General features: G+C 44.0%; 1 protein-coding gene across 10 annotated transcripts in view; it reads left to right on the top strand.

Annotated features, from left to right (window-relative positions):
- The window catches only part of CAMK2G (calcium/calmodulin dependent protein kinase II gamma), a 566,994-nt gene extending 553,024 nt beyond the window's left edge, over window positions 1–13,970 (top strand). For 9 of the 10 annotated variants that reach the window (XM_063128863.1, XM_063128860.1, XM_063128862.1 and 6 more), the window contains 4 exons: window positions 2,772–2,847; window positions 3,279–3,373; window positions 7,460–7,705; window positions 11,427–13,970. In XM_063128863.1, coding sequence (XP_062984933.1) covers window positions 2,772–2,847; window positions 3,279–3,373; window positions 7,460–7,692 — 404 coding nt within the window. In that variant the 3' untranslated portion in view covers window positions 7,693–7,705; window positions 11,427–13,970. The remainder of the gene's footprint in view (window positions 1–2,771; window positions 2,848–3,278; window positions 3,374–7,459; window positions 7,706–11,426) is intronic. The other variant, XM_063128856.1, reaches the window with a different exon arrangement.
- The last annotated feature ends 1,719 nt before the right edge of the window (window positions 13,971–15,689 follow it).

Genomic DNA, 15,689 nt, shown 5'->3' with positions numbered 1-15,689 from the left:
CATTTCTTAGAACCTGATCAGTTTTGTTTTAGTTGAAGAGCTGGAAATCAAAAGCATACAGCATACAGTGCTGCTGAGTGCGGCATTTTTGATTGTTCAGTGTGTGCAGTTAATAAGTAGTATACAATGGTTGCATCTCATTAGCGCTAATGACTGAACTAGCAGAAACCGATGGATAGGCAATGGGAAACTAGCGCTTGTTAGTGCAAAGGGGAACTAGCTCACATGATGGGACTTCTTGTGAGCTGTTATCCAGAGGGTTGGAGGATCTTCTGGAAGAGATTTGTAGTGGTTTGAGGTGCTTCAAGGGGGAGAAGAGGAAGAAGAACTTCCTTCATGCAAGGTAGTTTCCCGTTTCTGCTAGTGCAACATCATTAGCAGTAGTGGAATACCCCCATTGGATACTATCCAATATTTTCTCAAATAAAATGTTTAGGAGGGGTGATGCATAGCTTCAAGTTTTGTGCCAAGAGGAAAACAGGTGTAGACATACATGAAGCTGAGAATGTTGTCAACCATAGAAAAGAGGAGTTGAAGGCAGTGGGTTCAAGTAAAGGCCTGCACAACCTGTGTCCCATCAAAGCAAACACAGCCAAACATTCATGCATGGCAGCCAGACAGAGTGCCCAATAAACCACTTTTTTCTTTTTTTTGCTGTTGCTCTGGAACTTCAAAACCTATATAGAGGCTCAGTTCAGACAACACATTTCTCAATGGTGGTTTTAGAACTCCACAATGGAGTTTGTACGCCACCGTTGAGAAATGTGTTGTTTGGAGGGAAAACTCCACAGTGGAGTTTTTTTAGAAAACACTTCATGCCAAACATCCACGCTGTACAGAGGAGAGTTCCTGCACAACTGTTGTGTTGTGTGGAGGGCTCTGTGAAGTTTTCTGTTGAGCTGACTTGACTTTTCCCACTGGCTATGGAGTTCCTTGGCAAAAGTGGCAAAAGGATCAAGTGCCGCTCTAGGAGAGCCGGCGGGATTGTTTTTTCGCAGCAATGGCTGATGGGATACCATCAGGAAGACTGGGGGAGAAGAGAAGGCAGAGGAACTGTCACTCTAATGCCACATTGACTTTTACTCAACTCCACGGGAGCCCACACTCACACAACAGTGGAGTTAGAACATGTTGTGTGATGAGTACACCCTACAAACTCAACCATTGAGTGGAGTTTTCCCACTGCATAGAGAAACGTGTTGTCTGAACTGGGCCAGAGTCTCAGAGCCTCTGAAGAGTCTCACCAACCCAGCTAAGTCTCTTTTAGCATTCTGCCCATGGAAATCTTTCTTATCAACCATGATAGCCTCCAAAATCAGGTGCTGTGGACAAATAGGGAGGTTCTGTTGTCCTCATGCCCATCTTTTGGTCACCACCTCCAGGTTGGAGCCTAAATAAAAAAAATTGAAAACCATGTTTTTGCACTGACCAACAAAATGGCAGGTGTCAGTGCGCTGTGCACATTACATACAAAGCCACAAGTAGAGGTTTCCGAAAGGCCTGTAGCCTGCAGTACGCGACTAATGTCCTGGTTTAATGTTGCACAGGCATCTTCTAGTGAGACCACAGGAGCCACGGCTATATTTTTACCTATCTGTAAATTGTTACCACTGTGACAATGTCTTTCCTACAAACACTGTGTGTGGTGGTATACGGTGGTAGCACAGTGAGGCATAGTGTGATATCATAAAGGTAAAAACAGATTATAATGTCTTGGTACAACTTGTTATAGGGTTACTCCCAGGAGCTGTTATCAAAGTAATTGTTTAAGCTATCCAGCAAGCACTGTAGACTGTTTCTGTAGGCCTGTCAATATGTCCTTCTGTTGCTGTCTTTGGGGTTCCATGGAATTCAAGCCTATACTCCTGTATACTTCCTTGGGTAATTTCAAAGAAGTGGGAATCTTCTGTGGTCCAATGCAAACATAATGCAACTGTTCCCTGTAAATAATGGCTTGCAAATCAGGAGTGCTGGTACAATCCCTCTCCCTCTGGAGTGATTTATTATTTATTTATGTATTTATTACATTTCTATACCACCCAATAGCCGAAGCCCATTCCTTCCCATCATTTGACAATGGTCTTGCATTACATATGTGCCAATGCAAATCATGATTTAACATAAACCATGGTTTGCAAATCAACTTCAAACCATGGCTTATGAGGAAAACTGGTTTGCACTATATATCATTTGTGGTAGTAGACAAGTGACATGAACTTGCAGTTAATGACAGGAAAACATGGGAGAGGAGAAAAGCTCTGCAGAGTGGGGTGGGGTGGGGTGGGGTGGGGGAGCATGCGAGCCCATAGCCTGCTCCCAGGATTGTAACTGTGACGGAGAGACCAGGATCATTATGTCTGCACTGGACCCACCACTTCTCTGCACACCTCCACACCACAGATTTGTATTATACAATGGGTCTTGCCCATCCCAGCAGCAGTGTAATGGAAGCTTCAAGGTAGTCCGATACTTGGCCTGTGATGCATAAATCCTACACAGATGACTAGGCCTGAGCATTGGATATAGCTCCCAGGTAGGCTTTCCTTGGTGTAGTAGTTCTGCTGTTAGGAGTTTTGTCTTTCCCTTCTTCCTGTATTCCTTCCATCCGCCAGTCTCCATTCCTTCAAACGTATAGCTGTCATTACTGCTGTTCTGGAATGCAAGGGGCCAGCCCCTGTGGGGAACAAGGCCAGCGATTGCTCTGTTGGTTCTGCTGGAGGAGGCATTGGTTGGCCATGTGCACTCAACCCTTTTTTTATTCTTGTCCTCAGTGCGTAAGCAAGAGATCATCAAGATCACAGAGCAACTGATTGAGGCAATCAACAATGGAGACTTTGAGGCTTACACGTAAGTGGAGTAAAACCTTCTCCATTGATCTGAAGAATATTTAGTTTGTTCTGTAAAATGGGTATTATAGTGAATGTAGATAGGTGTGTTGAACTGAAAAGCATTTAGTTGTTTTAGAGAATAGGGTGAAAGCCAAAAGCCCCATTTCCCCCACAGGACTCCTTCCCTTCCCTGAAGATCCTTTTTGTTGCTCCAAGAGAAGGTAGCAGGTCACAGCAGGACAAGGCTCCCAGTCTTGACACCTCACATTGCTTGTTACTTGGAATGAAGGGCTATAATATTTCGGAAAGCTCTGATTTCTGTCCCTGACTGGAGAAGTTCTCTAAATGAAAAAATTGAATAACAAATTGCACAGTGAACAGCCTGTGTGTGTCTGATAAATGAATGTAAGGCTCTGAACTGATGAGGCTGGATTCCTTTGTTGGTTCTAGGAAGATCTGCGACCCTGGGCTGACTTCATTTGAACCTGAAGCACTGGGAAACCTCGTGGAGGGAATGGATTTCCACAAGTTTTACTTTGAGAATTGTGAGTGGTAGATAACTGGCAACACCAAAATGACCCTTCACCCAGTCTATAGTTTTCTTCGGGTTTAAAGACCAACTCTGGACTAGGTGTCAGTGGGGAATTTATTGTAAAATTATTATGTTGAACACCTATACTTCTGATTACAGAATGCTTCCCCATCTGAATTTCTTCCTAGATTTTGGGGTTCTGAATAACTGTTCCTGAAGTGGAAGCAATGTCTTTTATTTATTTATTTATTTATTTATTTATTTATTACAGTTTTATACCGCCCAATAGCTGTTCTGCTTTTTTAGTGTCCAAATTTTGGATACAATGCTGTCTACGTACGGTTTGCCACAGCATTCTGTTCATTTGTGCCTCTTCTTCTGCCCTCCTCCACCCCCACAAGACCACCAATGCACACTTGCATATTGAGAATTTTATTTATTTATTGCATTTTTATACCACCCAATAGCCGAAGCTCTCTGGGCGGTTCACAGCTCTCTGGGAATTCACTGCAAAAGCCATTAGGATGTGATTGTGTGTCCAGAGGTATCAAGGTTCCTTTTGTGTGGTGGTTTAGCAGTGCATAGGTGTTAGATCAATGTTCTTTTCACCCAAGGACGAGATCCAAACAGCCCTTAAGCACGACTCCACCATTCCAGCGACAGAGGGTTCAAAAGCGCTTTATTGATTAGTAATCAAGGCCTGGTCTCTTCAAAGGGAGCAATCAGACAAAAGACATAGGGAATATGGTACAGTATTAAAGCTTTCAAGGGGCAGGGCCCAGTAGCAGCATTAACCAATCAGAACATAACACTGAGGCATAGCTAATTATGCTAAACAGTCCTGTAAACAATACCTTTGGCCTGACAGTAAGTTACAGAGAGTTAACTTCGACACAGACAGCTGGAGCCAGGACTCTTGTTTATATTAGTAATCAAGGATGCAAGGACGCACACAAGGAGACATTCTCATACAGGGCATTATGACATTTTGCTTGGTGTGCAATGGAGATTTTACAGTTTCCTGTTAAAAATGGAGGTGGTTCTGCTAACAATTTCCCCCCTTTTAAAGCAATTCAAAACTTAAGCTTGCTAGCTTCTTTTAGATCATCTGTGGCTTAGGCTTCACAATACAAATACATTTGCTGGTGGATTACAGACTTTGCAAGACTTTTCACAAAAGACAAAATACAGGGAAGGCAAAAAGCAAGGATAAACAAAAATCATTACAATGGAACAAAATACAATGCAAGAAATCCCTCTTTTCCTTTCACTTTAACACAACACCAACTTTCTGTAATTCACCTTACAGGGATGCATGTGCATTGGCAAAAAGAACAGTAATGCAGCCAAATATGCAATTACATCAAGACTGATTAAAGAAGGCAAAACAACGGAGTGCACAGGCTAATCTGTAATGAAGGGAGGAAAAAAGATCCAAAGTGAACTGAACAAACTGAAAGTTCTTCCAGTTTATTCATTCATCTGTTTATCTCATGGTCTTGCATCCTGCCTTTCAACATAAATATTTCCCAAGACAGTTAACAGAATAGTAAGGCAATAATGTCATAATGCAAAAAACAATGAAAACACACTACAACGAAACAGATGATGAAACAGCTAGTTAATAGCATCATTACGACGTTGTTCTCAAAAGCTAAATCTGTGGGGAAATGAAAAGGATCCGCATCGGGCTCCAAAAGGCACAGGACTCAGACAAGCCTCCCTAGAAGGAGGGTTCCACAACTGAGAAGTCCCTCTCCATGGTTGCTAGCTGTCTTGGCTCAAGTAACAGGGACACCCAGAGAAGGGCCTCCCAAGATGAGTGCACTAGGTTGAGGTGGGCGAGGTATTCTTTTGGGTGCCTGGGTCCCAAACCATTGGGGGCTTTAAAGGTGAGCACCAGCGCTTTGAGTTTTGTTCAAAAGTAGGCAGTTGCCCATGCAGTATTTTGAGCACTGGCAGGGTCTACTCCCAGTGACTAGTCCAAATTACTAATCTGGCAGTTGTATTCTGTTCTGCCGAGTCCAAGCAGTCTTCAAAGGCAGCACCACAAACCATATCTTCCATTCACTGGTTTCTGCAGATATGTTGTCGGTGTCCCTCCGAATCACTCCTAAAGCTTCAGGAGGGCCTGGATTCAGTTTGGTGTGGTTCAGAGGCCCCTTGCTTCACTTCAGGTGAATCTGAATCTGTCCAAATCAACTCAATTTGGTTTGAGATTTGTCTAACTCCAATGAACAAATCTTCAAGAGCAATCTCACACCCACCTAATCCAATAATAATAATAATAATAATAATAATAATAATAATAATGCTATTATGGTTTTAAATTTTGTATATTTGTTTTTAATGTTCTGTATTTTAATCTTTGTAAACAGCCCAGAGAGCTTTGACTATACCACACCATAGCCGAAGCTCTCTGGGCTGTTTATAAAGATTAAATATAAGATTAAAGAACATTAAAAACAAATATACAAATTTTAAAACCATAATAGCATAAAACCTGTTTACATACAATATCCATCTATTCTGGGTCAGTTAAAAACCCAACATACATTGTTAAATGGCTGGTAGAAGAGAAGAGTCTTGACCAGGCACCGAAAAGATAACAACGTGGGTGCCAGGCGAGCCTCATTGTGGAGATTGTTCCATAATTGGGGGTGGGGGAGCACCACCGAAAAGTCGCTCTCCCTTCTTGCCATCCCCTGAGGTTCCCTCAGAGTAGGCACCCAGAGGAGAACCTTAGATGTTGAGTGTAGTGTACAGGTAGTTTCATGTTGGGAGAGGCGTTCCATCAGGTATTGTGGCTTTATAGGTTAGAACAAGCACCTTGAATCGGGCTCGGAAACGTATAGGCAGCCAATGCAAGCGGGCCAGAGTCGGTCTTATATGTTCAAACCTTCTGGTTCCAGTTATCAACCTGGCTGCTGCATTTAGCACAAGCTGCCTCTTCCAAACCATCTTCAAAGGCAGCCCCATGTAGAGCGCATTGCAGTAATCTAATTTGGAGGTTACCATAGCATAGACGACTGAAGCAGGTTATCCCTGTCCAGATAGGGGTGTAGCTGGGCCACCAACTGGAGTTGGTAGAAGGCACTCCATGCCACCAAGGCCACCTGAGCCTCAAGGGACAGAGATGGTTCTAGGAGAACCCCCAAGCTCCGAACTTGCTCCTTCAGGGGAAGTGAACCCATGAAACAATAATGGAACAGGACAGGAATGTTAAGGAGGCAATGTGTTGCTCCATAGAGCATGAATGCTTCTGATTTCTTTTTCTCTCTCCTTTTTTTAAAGGAAGCTGTAATCTACTTGCCAAATGTTCATCTAGCCTGGGATTTAGGGAGCATGTATAGGTTGGGAGGGTGGTAAAATGTCGTAGATTAGTTTCCATCCTGCCACCTCTCCATCCCATTCATTTATTTGAAGGCATAGGGATGACAGATATTCCTTTGGGACAAGGAAAACCTCGATGTGCAGAGAAGAAATGGGAGCTGACCGTAAGTGTGAACAGGAAGTGAAGCTCAGGTCCTGCCTCCGTGTCACACTCATCACTTGAAAAGTAACCTGTAAGCCAGGCTCTGGCTGTTCCACATTCCAAAGGTTCCCCAGAGATAGCTAGAGCAAGCCAGAGGCAGAGGGGATGGTGAAGCCACTGCCCTGAAACGTATTTCTCCTGGGTAGCTCATTTTCCTGATGGTGGTCTAGGCTAAGAGGCCCAATGACATGCAACCATATCCAGTGATAAAGCCCTTAATTTTGCTCTCCGAAGGGATCCTCTAGAATGATTCACAAAACACTGGAAAAGAAATAGGGTTCTTACAGAGTGTGTGTGTGTGTGTGTGTGTGTGTGTTCACGCGTGCATGTACTTGTCTGAGATGAATTATTTCATCTCAATCTTGGTGGGACTGGAGCATAGAGTTGATTAGAGAAAGAAAGGTCAGGAGGCCTTTGTGTAGGGAGGAACTGGGATGCTGCATTTACAGATTGACAGGATCAAAGGAAAGCCATGGGAATCAAGGATGCGCCCATATTGTGGGGGAGGTTGCCAGAGCACTAACCAGGAGAAACCGTTTCTCATTGTTTTTCATCTCTCCTCAGTACTGTCGAAGAACAGCAAGCCAATCCACACCACCATCCTGAATCCCCACGTCCATGTTATTGGTGACGACGCTGCTTGCATTGCCTACATCCGTTTGACGCAGTATATTGATGGCCAAGGCCGGCCTCGCACCATGCAGTCTGAAGAAACCCGCGTTTGGCACCGCCGTGATGGCAAGTGGCTGAATGTCCACTACCACTGTTCTGGGGCCCCAGCAGCTCCGCTCCAGTGAAGCTGAAACATGGGTATGTTTGGCTGGGAAAGCCCACAAGTCCAAAGAGGATGCATTTAAAAGCACAGGAAGCCTGTTCAAGAATACCCATGGCTGGGAACGTGCAGGGAGCTTGGCAGTTTTCAGCTGAACAGCCTTGGCTAAATAGATGGACCTCCAGCACTGTTTTCCACCAGTGAGACACAAAGCATGGTGTCAGACCATTAGGTGGGTGGTGTAGGCAGAGACAGAGGCTCAGTTCAGACAACACGTTAGTCTCCACTCAGTGGTTGAGTTTTCAGGGGGTACGCCCCACACAATATGTTCTAACTCCACCATTGTGTGAGTGTGGGCTCCTGTGGAGTTGAGTAAAAGTCAATGCAGCGTTAGAGTGATAGTTCCTCCGCCCATTCTCCTCCCCCAGTCCTTCCGATGGTATCCCATCAGCCATTGCTGGAAAAAAAAAAAAAAACAATCCCGATGGCTCTCCCAGAGTGTCACTTGCTCCTTTCACTGCTCTTGCCAGGGAACTCTGTAGCCAGTGGGAAAAGTCAACTCAACGGAAAACTCCACAGAGCCTGCCACACAACACGCAGCACAACGGTGGTGCAGGGACTCTCCTCTGCATAGCATGGATATTCTATGTGGAGTGTTTTCCGAAAAAACTCCTCCGTTGTGTGGAGTTTTCCCGCCAGCCATCACATGAGGACAGTGGTGTAAAAACTCCAACGTAGGATTCTAAAACCACCATTGAGAAACGTGTTGTCTGAACTGGGCCAGAGTACGGACGAAGCAAAGGTAGCCAGCCAGAACTGGTCTCCTAGCTCAGGCCAGCAAGTCTCTCCAAGAAACGTATCACCTGACACTCTCTGGCTTATTAAAGGAGGCAAACTTGGTTGTATGGCTGATCTCCGTACAGTTCTTTTGTTTGGTGGGAGCCAGATTGTGGTGTACATGCTCCCCACATCAGCAGGACATTCAACATTGGGTTAGGTTCTGTCTCCAGGGATTAGGAAGGCAGAACTGAAAGCCTCTTCCTGAGACATGGGGAAACTCCTAACTGCCGCCAATTCCTCCTACTGTCTTACAACAAAATAGTATGTTTTGGGGGGTTTGGAGCTCTTCAAGAACTCAGAAGTGAGGTGGGGTGGGGTGGAGGAAACAGGGAAGGTATCAATGGTGGAATGAGTCAGGAAGCTTTTTCAGGACTACAGGTGAAAGAAATAGGCCTTCCATGCCTCCTTGTTCCTCACCTTTTAGGTGCTAGGGAGATTGTGACACAGGCAACCACCTTCTCAGCCACTCCCTTCATACCACAGACAGTGAATGAATTCCTTCCTTCCTTCCCTCTCCCATCTTGAGGCAAGGATCAATAGAGCCACAACCTCCCACCCCTGTAAGGCTGGATGGCAAAATGGTCCATTTGGTCTACGTTCAGAACCACATTTGCCCTCGGCCTTTCCAAAGCCCAGACAACATCCCATTCTTGCCACAGCTCTGCCTCACCACACCACACTCGTGGGCGAAGCATGGTCTCTTGCAGCTAGAACTAGGGTGGTCGTCACCTTTAGACTGGAATCTCTAGTGGGGGAGGGGGTCACCTTTCCCTCACCCCTGTATGGATACGGCCTGCTTTGGGGGCTTCTCTTCACCATCTCTTTTGTACCAGGGAGAGGGCAGGGAGCAGCCACCGAGACCTCATTCTTAGGCCGGAGCAGCTTCTCACAAGCCTCTTCTCTTCAGTGAAAAGGCCATGCTCCATCCCCATGGGTTTCCTGGGCTGTTGAATGTCTCCTGGAGATGAAGGCCATGAGGAACACTGATCTGGATGGATGTTGTGTTTCTATCACTATTTCCAAACAAATCAGTGTCATCAGACCAATTCTAAGCCTGAAGAGAGTGAACAAGATCTTGGTGAGATGGACATGAACAGAACTCTTTTTCTTTTCTGGCAAACCTAAGCTGAGCAAACTTTCTCACACCAGTAGAGATCTCCCAGAGGCTTACCTATTCTACTTGATGTTGCCATTGTTATTTCCTGAGAGTCAGCTAGCGTGATGATCAGAACTGATACCAGGCCACTCCATTTGGCCAGTCTTCAGAAAGGCTGTCCCAGAGACAACTGTGCAGGCAGAGTGTTTCCCTCAGAAGAACAAGCAGAGCAGGCCGATCCAGCTCTGTCTCTTCAAAGCCTTCTGGACGTGGTCCTGCAAGGACTTCCTCTTGTGCCTTTTCAGCACTTGGGGGCAGCTTCCCCGAAAGCTCTAACTTTTCTGACTCTCTTCTTAGGTCTAGCTGTAGGGTTGGTGGCAGTTCTTTGGTACGGCCACTGGTTCATTTTACTCCTTTGTTTGTTGTTTTGCTGCTCACATCGCTTGACCATCCCGAAGATTGATAGGAGGATCCCGCTATTCCAAATAGGACCTTTAAACCCTGCCATCCCTGTCCCTGGAGGTAGATCTGAACTCCGCATGGAAAACCCACCGGACTACATGAAGGATTTTGCTATCTCCACCTGATGCTCTTTAGGGCCTTCAGCTGGAGACCACTCTTGACCAAAATGCATCAATGTTTGCTTTTTTAAAAAAGGAAAAAAAAACCCTTTTTTTGTACAAAGCACACCATGACCAAATGCCTGGAATTTCTTGCAAATTTACTTTTGACATCTTCAGAGGAGTGCTGGACATTTCATTTGCACAGAAAGCACTCACGGCTGCAAGTCAGAAAATAGGGAAATGGTTTAAGCTTTGCAGAAGTTGAGCTCCAGGGAGCAAGCAAATCCCTGGTTGTTTGCAGGGCCAGGTTACAGAGCTGCACCATACTCTGAAGGCCTGCATCTCTTGACCCATACAGTCTGCACTCATATAGGGTCAACGGCATACATTTTACAGAGGCAGCCTTCACCTGTTCCACTCATTTTTAGCCCTGAAATCTGTAGTGAATTGGAAAAGGAATACAGTTTTCCTACTCATACTGAGCAAACCATTAGAAATGTGCATCTCTGCATCTGGGAACATGCATTCCCATTTCCTTCCTGTCTGAACCACCACAATTTTGTTGCATTTTAAAGGCAACTGGCACAGGGAGCAGGATAGGTCATTAGCAGGGACTCTTACCTGGGCCAGGTAATTAACAGGGACTCTTGCCCTGCATATTTGGAGTGGATCAGATGTCGTAATGCTGGGTTCGCTCTTAACCATTGAGATCACGCTGCAATATTGTGCCCTCTTTCCTCCTCCTCCCAGCTCATCTCTTCTCCCTGATAATGGTTCCCTTTGCCCTTTCTCCTCCCTGCCCTCTTTCGTGTGGTTAAGTATTACATTGGCACCACTGTTAAGCATGGCTAATACTAACGACGGCTCCTTCTTAACCAGAGTTTTGAATCCTGCTTAAAATGGCATCCTAGCTAGCATTTTTATTTAATTTTAGTGCAGAGTGAACACATCACTGGAGTTAAATGCTTAATGGATAGTTGCTGAAAATCTGCCTAATTATGCTGGTATGAGATTCTGATCTGTTGTTTTTTGTTTCAGGTTTCTCTATTCATTGAGATGAGAAACTTCAAAGCTAGTTGGCTAGATTAATAGTAAAGAATTGGTGAGGGGCAGGGCGTGGGGCCACTCTAATGACATCACTGTCCCAGGTTAAATCCAGATGTATCCATCCAAGCTTCAAAGCACCTAGTGTGAACTGTCCCACTAATCTGGCTGCATTTGTCTTCCCACCCTTAAAATTTGTCCCCTTTCTTACTGCAGCAGCTTTCGGAGATACTCAGCGGGAGGGCAATATCTTCTCAGCAAGCAGCTCTGGAGTACCTGAATGACAGCAACGGTCATGTTCGTTTTGACGTTTTAAAAAAATATGAATTACAAACCGGCAGCAGCCAAATGCACGAAACCCTGCATGAATCTGATGCTCCGGGCGCTGCCACCTTTCTGTTGTTTTTCCATGGATCCATCGTGTCTGTTTCTGCTGTACGAAGGTGTCTTATAAATCTCGAGCGAAACCCATATTGTTTGTATAGAAGAGAGATCATCCATGACGGAGTGTCCAGCGCCTCCTCTCCAGGGCTGATGATGGGGCAGCAGCTGCACAGCATCTTTCAGAACCGGAGCAAAGGAAGGGGGAGAGAGGAAGCGGCTTAGGCAGCCGAATGCTGGAATCTGTGCTCGGTGGAGGCACAGTGGGAACTCACACTGGGTTCAGGTTATGCTGCAGCTTTAATCGGTGAGATGTGGATGGTGGTGGGCTCCCTAGGGCTAGAGTGGAGAAAGGGGTACCGGGGGGGGGGGGGGAGGACATTTCTCACCTCTCTCCCATCCAGCAGACTGACTTGTGCTCAAGCGTCAGCGGTGGAGATGAGGCAGTCAGCTGCTCGTTTGGCCACTGGCTCCCACTGACGGACTGCGCAAAAATGAACAAGAATCTTTTAAGGAACAAGTGTGGGCTGGTTTAAATAGCATAGGAGCTTGCTCTTCAGAGATGCACTGATTTTGACAAACAGCCACTCCTTGGAGGTGTGAAGTCAGCTAATAAGGGTAAATTTTAAGAGCAAATGATATTAGGGGGAAGAGAGTACATGAATGGCTTATTTTATTTTATTTCTGTTTAGAATAGATGGGATCCAGAGTGCTGCAGAACATGTGCTCCTTAAGAAACAGTTGAAAAGCTTTGTGTTACATTCTGCCCTGAAGATTTGCACACACATGCGTTTGCTTCCTGTATGGTGTGTAACTTAGTTTGTGTTTTTTAATGAAATAGATAGATATATATGCACCCTTATAACTATGGGGCTAGCTGGTTTCCCAGTTTGATTTGTTTTCTGATAAAACTAGCAAATGGGAACCAGCAACTTCAGGGAAGTGCTTTTCCCATTAGCCCTGTTCATCTAACATTGCTTTACTTCCTGTTGTTCCATTGGGTGTATTATTTTTTGTGTGTGTTTGTCCTCCCAATCTGCGCTGGTGTACTTACTCAGTAAACCATTGAATGAGAGCCTTGTTTTTACTTCAGGCAGAAGGTTCTACAGTTTCTGCTGCAGTTTCCTCTGGTAGAGTAGAAACCGTACACACCCCACATAACAAAGGGGAATGTTGTTTTGCACCAACCATATTTGTCTCCCTTGCTACAATGGAGGGCAGTCAATGTTCTTTATTCCCTACATAGGAAATGTTTGGCAGTTTCACACTTTGGCCTCTGCTTTACCCTTTTTCTGAGTAGTAGAAGTGGGATAGAAGCCTTCCTAGTAAATGTTCCAAGTTCAGCTTTACACCATTGCTCTTTCTGCATCCTGTCTATGAGGGGCACCGATGCTTTCTGCATGTCCAGTCACTAAATTTGAGAACATGGGATTCCATTATATTCCCTCTTTTGCTGCCTAAGTAGGACCGAGCAGAATAGCAGGGAGGTCGTCTTTTAGTGGAGTTTAGAAACGTATAAACTTGATCCCATGGAAGGAGAAGAACAGGGATGCATTTCTGTTTGGCAGGGGACATCTCGGCGATGTGCCTGCTAATGAGAGACTGCTTGTCCCCATAGCATTTATCACAGCTTATCTCTAGTGCAGGAAAAGGGCATTCACCCTTTGTAAAGTTTGCCTATGTAAATCCGCCTCCTCCGCCTTTTGGCCTCAACTAGAGTAACCTGGAGGGGAGGGAGCGGGGAAGAAATGTATCAAATGGAGGGATAGATGCTAAACTTTTAATATAGAACATACTTAGACAGCACTAAGCTAGCGAGTGAGGTAACAGAGAAAAGCCTTGATAATTTTATTCAGGTTTTTAACAATAAAGTCACAAAGTGGGGAACAGGAAATTAGTTATGCAGCTTTTTAAAACAAGACAAAATTCTGCATGCTTTTGGGTCTGATCTTTCCTGGTCTCATTATCTGAAGATTAATAATAAATCCTGTATTACGTATCTGCATCTTTCAAAAAAGGTTGTGTGTTTTTTAACAGTTTGAGTTGGATTTTTTTTGTCTTTGTTTTTGCACAGTCTTTAAGACCTGTTCTAATTTAACAAGAACCTTAGCTTGGTATGGCCGTTATCAAACACAGCTATAGAACTTTAGCATTCTTAATGTTCTCTTATGGGGTTAATGTAAGCATCTATATAATATTATATCAAGTTTTAAACAGGAAATGGAAGACGTTTGATGCAAAAATTTTGCATGATAGAGAAATAATTGAAATCAAGTTAGGCCTTTTTTTCCTGAATGTTGGTAGTACCTTCATAGCTTTGTTATAATGAAACCTTGAACTGAAAATATTTAATAAAATAACATTTAAATGGTGCAAAAAGTTGGATAGTACTCTTGTGTTTCCAAAATTGCTAGGGAAACGGGCTGTTTTGCTTTCTCAAATCTCTTTATGGAGTCAGTACATTTTGATGGGATTTTGAGTTCCTGGTTAATTAGCTCTGTGTGTGTGTGTGTGTGTGTGTGTGTGTGTGTGTGTGTGTGTTTGAGAGAGTGTAAGTGGGTTGGGGGCAGGGAGAGGCTAACTTTAGGAAAGGAAAACCATTTGACAAGGTGAGTGATGCATCCTAAAATAACACAGAATTTGGTGTGATGCAACAGAATTGTATTAAATTATTGCTAAGTTGCTATACATTCAAAAGCATTTTGTGTTACGCTGCCCTTTTTAAAGTTAAAGTTGTTGTTGTTAAATCAAAGGATAACCAATCAAGAACTCCAATCCTCCTCAACTCTCTGCAACCAGCATCCATAACATATAGTTCAACTACTCAGAATGACTTAAAAAACAAGCAAATGAACTAAATACACCAGAGACAAAACACACACACACACAACAAGGGGGGAAGCGAGGGAAATACAGGGGAGAGGGAAGGGAATAGGAGTTCTGAGTAGTAGCTTTTATAAATTCTCACAGATCTAGGTTAATTAACAATTCCAGGAATGTGAACCAAATATTTAGATATTTTTCACTTGCATCTTGTCTGTTAAATGTTATTATCTTTTTTACGATCGAGCCTGAGATATTCTCTGTCAACCATTCTGTGTATGATGGGACTTCCAGCTCGGGGGAGTTCCAGCTCTGCCCCCCATGGTTGTTGATAGAATCCATTTCACAGCTACGTAGCCCAACTATCTTTCTTACCAATAAACTGAGAGTGTATTGACTCATAGATCTGCCTAGATTTGCCTCTTAGATTAGGATTTCCACACAGTGTGAGGTCTCCACATGAATGGGATTCAGAGCCCAGGAATGATCCCTCCATGCCCACATTGTAGTCATGATTATAGAGTTGCAGATGTGAGACTTATGTAGAAGGTTAAATTTAGGGCTGACTACTCTACTAATGGTACTATTCCTTACCTTTGGGACTTTCTATCCCCAACATCTCCCCAATCCAATACTGTGCCTGGGCAACCATGAAGGTTTTATGGTAGATATTAAAGTTAGGGAGATCAAATCCTCCTTTATTGACTGGTAGCTGCAATTTATTATATGTAATGTGCAGTCTTTGTCCAGATCCCCATAATGCATCTATTTGAGTAAAAAAAATGGGGATGTAGATGTTTGAAGATATATATAAAAGTGTCCTTAAAGCATTCATTTTGAGGACAGTTATTTTTCCCCATCCACTAGGCATTGATGGCTTCCATCATTCTAATTCTCCTGCAGTATTTTTTACTAGTGTGATAAGATTCGTACCTCTGACATTTCTTTAGACTGGAATGCCTATGTATGTAAAATGTGTTTCCACCCACTGGAAGGTCCAGTTCCAGTCAGTCCCCCTAATAGAGAATAATTCAATCGACCCGGCCATTAACCTTTACAATTTTTATATAGCCCGATTTCCCATTTAGAAACAACAGCATGTCATCTGCATATAATGCAATTATTTTATACTCCACCTTGAAGAGGCATTCCTCTCTTTTTTTCTTTTCTTTTTTTTGTCATATTGCACATAGCAGTTCGAGTGATGTCAAACATAAAGTTGGGCGGGGGGGGGGGGAGAAGGGATGGCAGAAAGCCCTGTCTTGTGCCTCTTGA

The sequence above is a fragment of the Elgaria multicarinata genome, chromosome 6 (genome assembly GCF_023053635.1).
Source record: "Elgaria multicarinata webbii isolate HBS135686 ecotype San Diego chromosome 6, rElgMul1.1.pri, whole genome shotgun sequence".
Lineage (NCBI taxonomy): Eukaryota > Metazoa > Chordata > Lepidosauria > Squamata > Anguidae > Elgaria > Elgaria multicarinata.
This window is presented reverse-complemented; position numbering and strand designations above follow the sequence as displayed.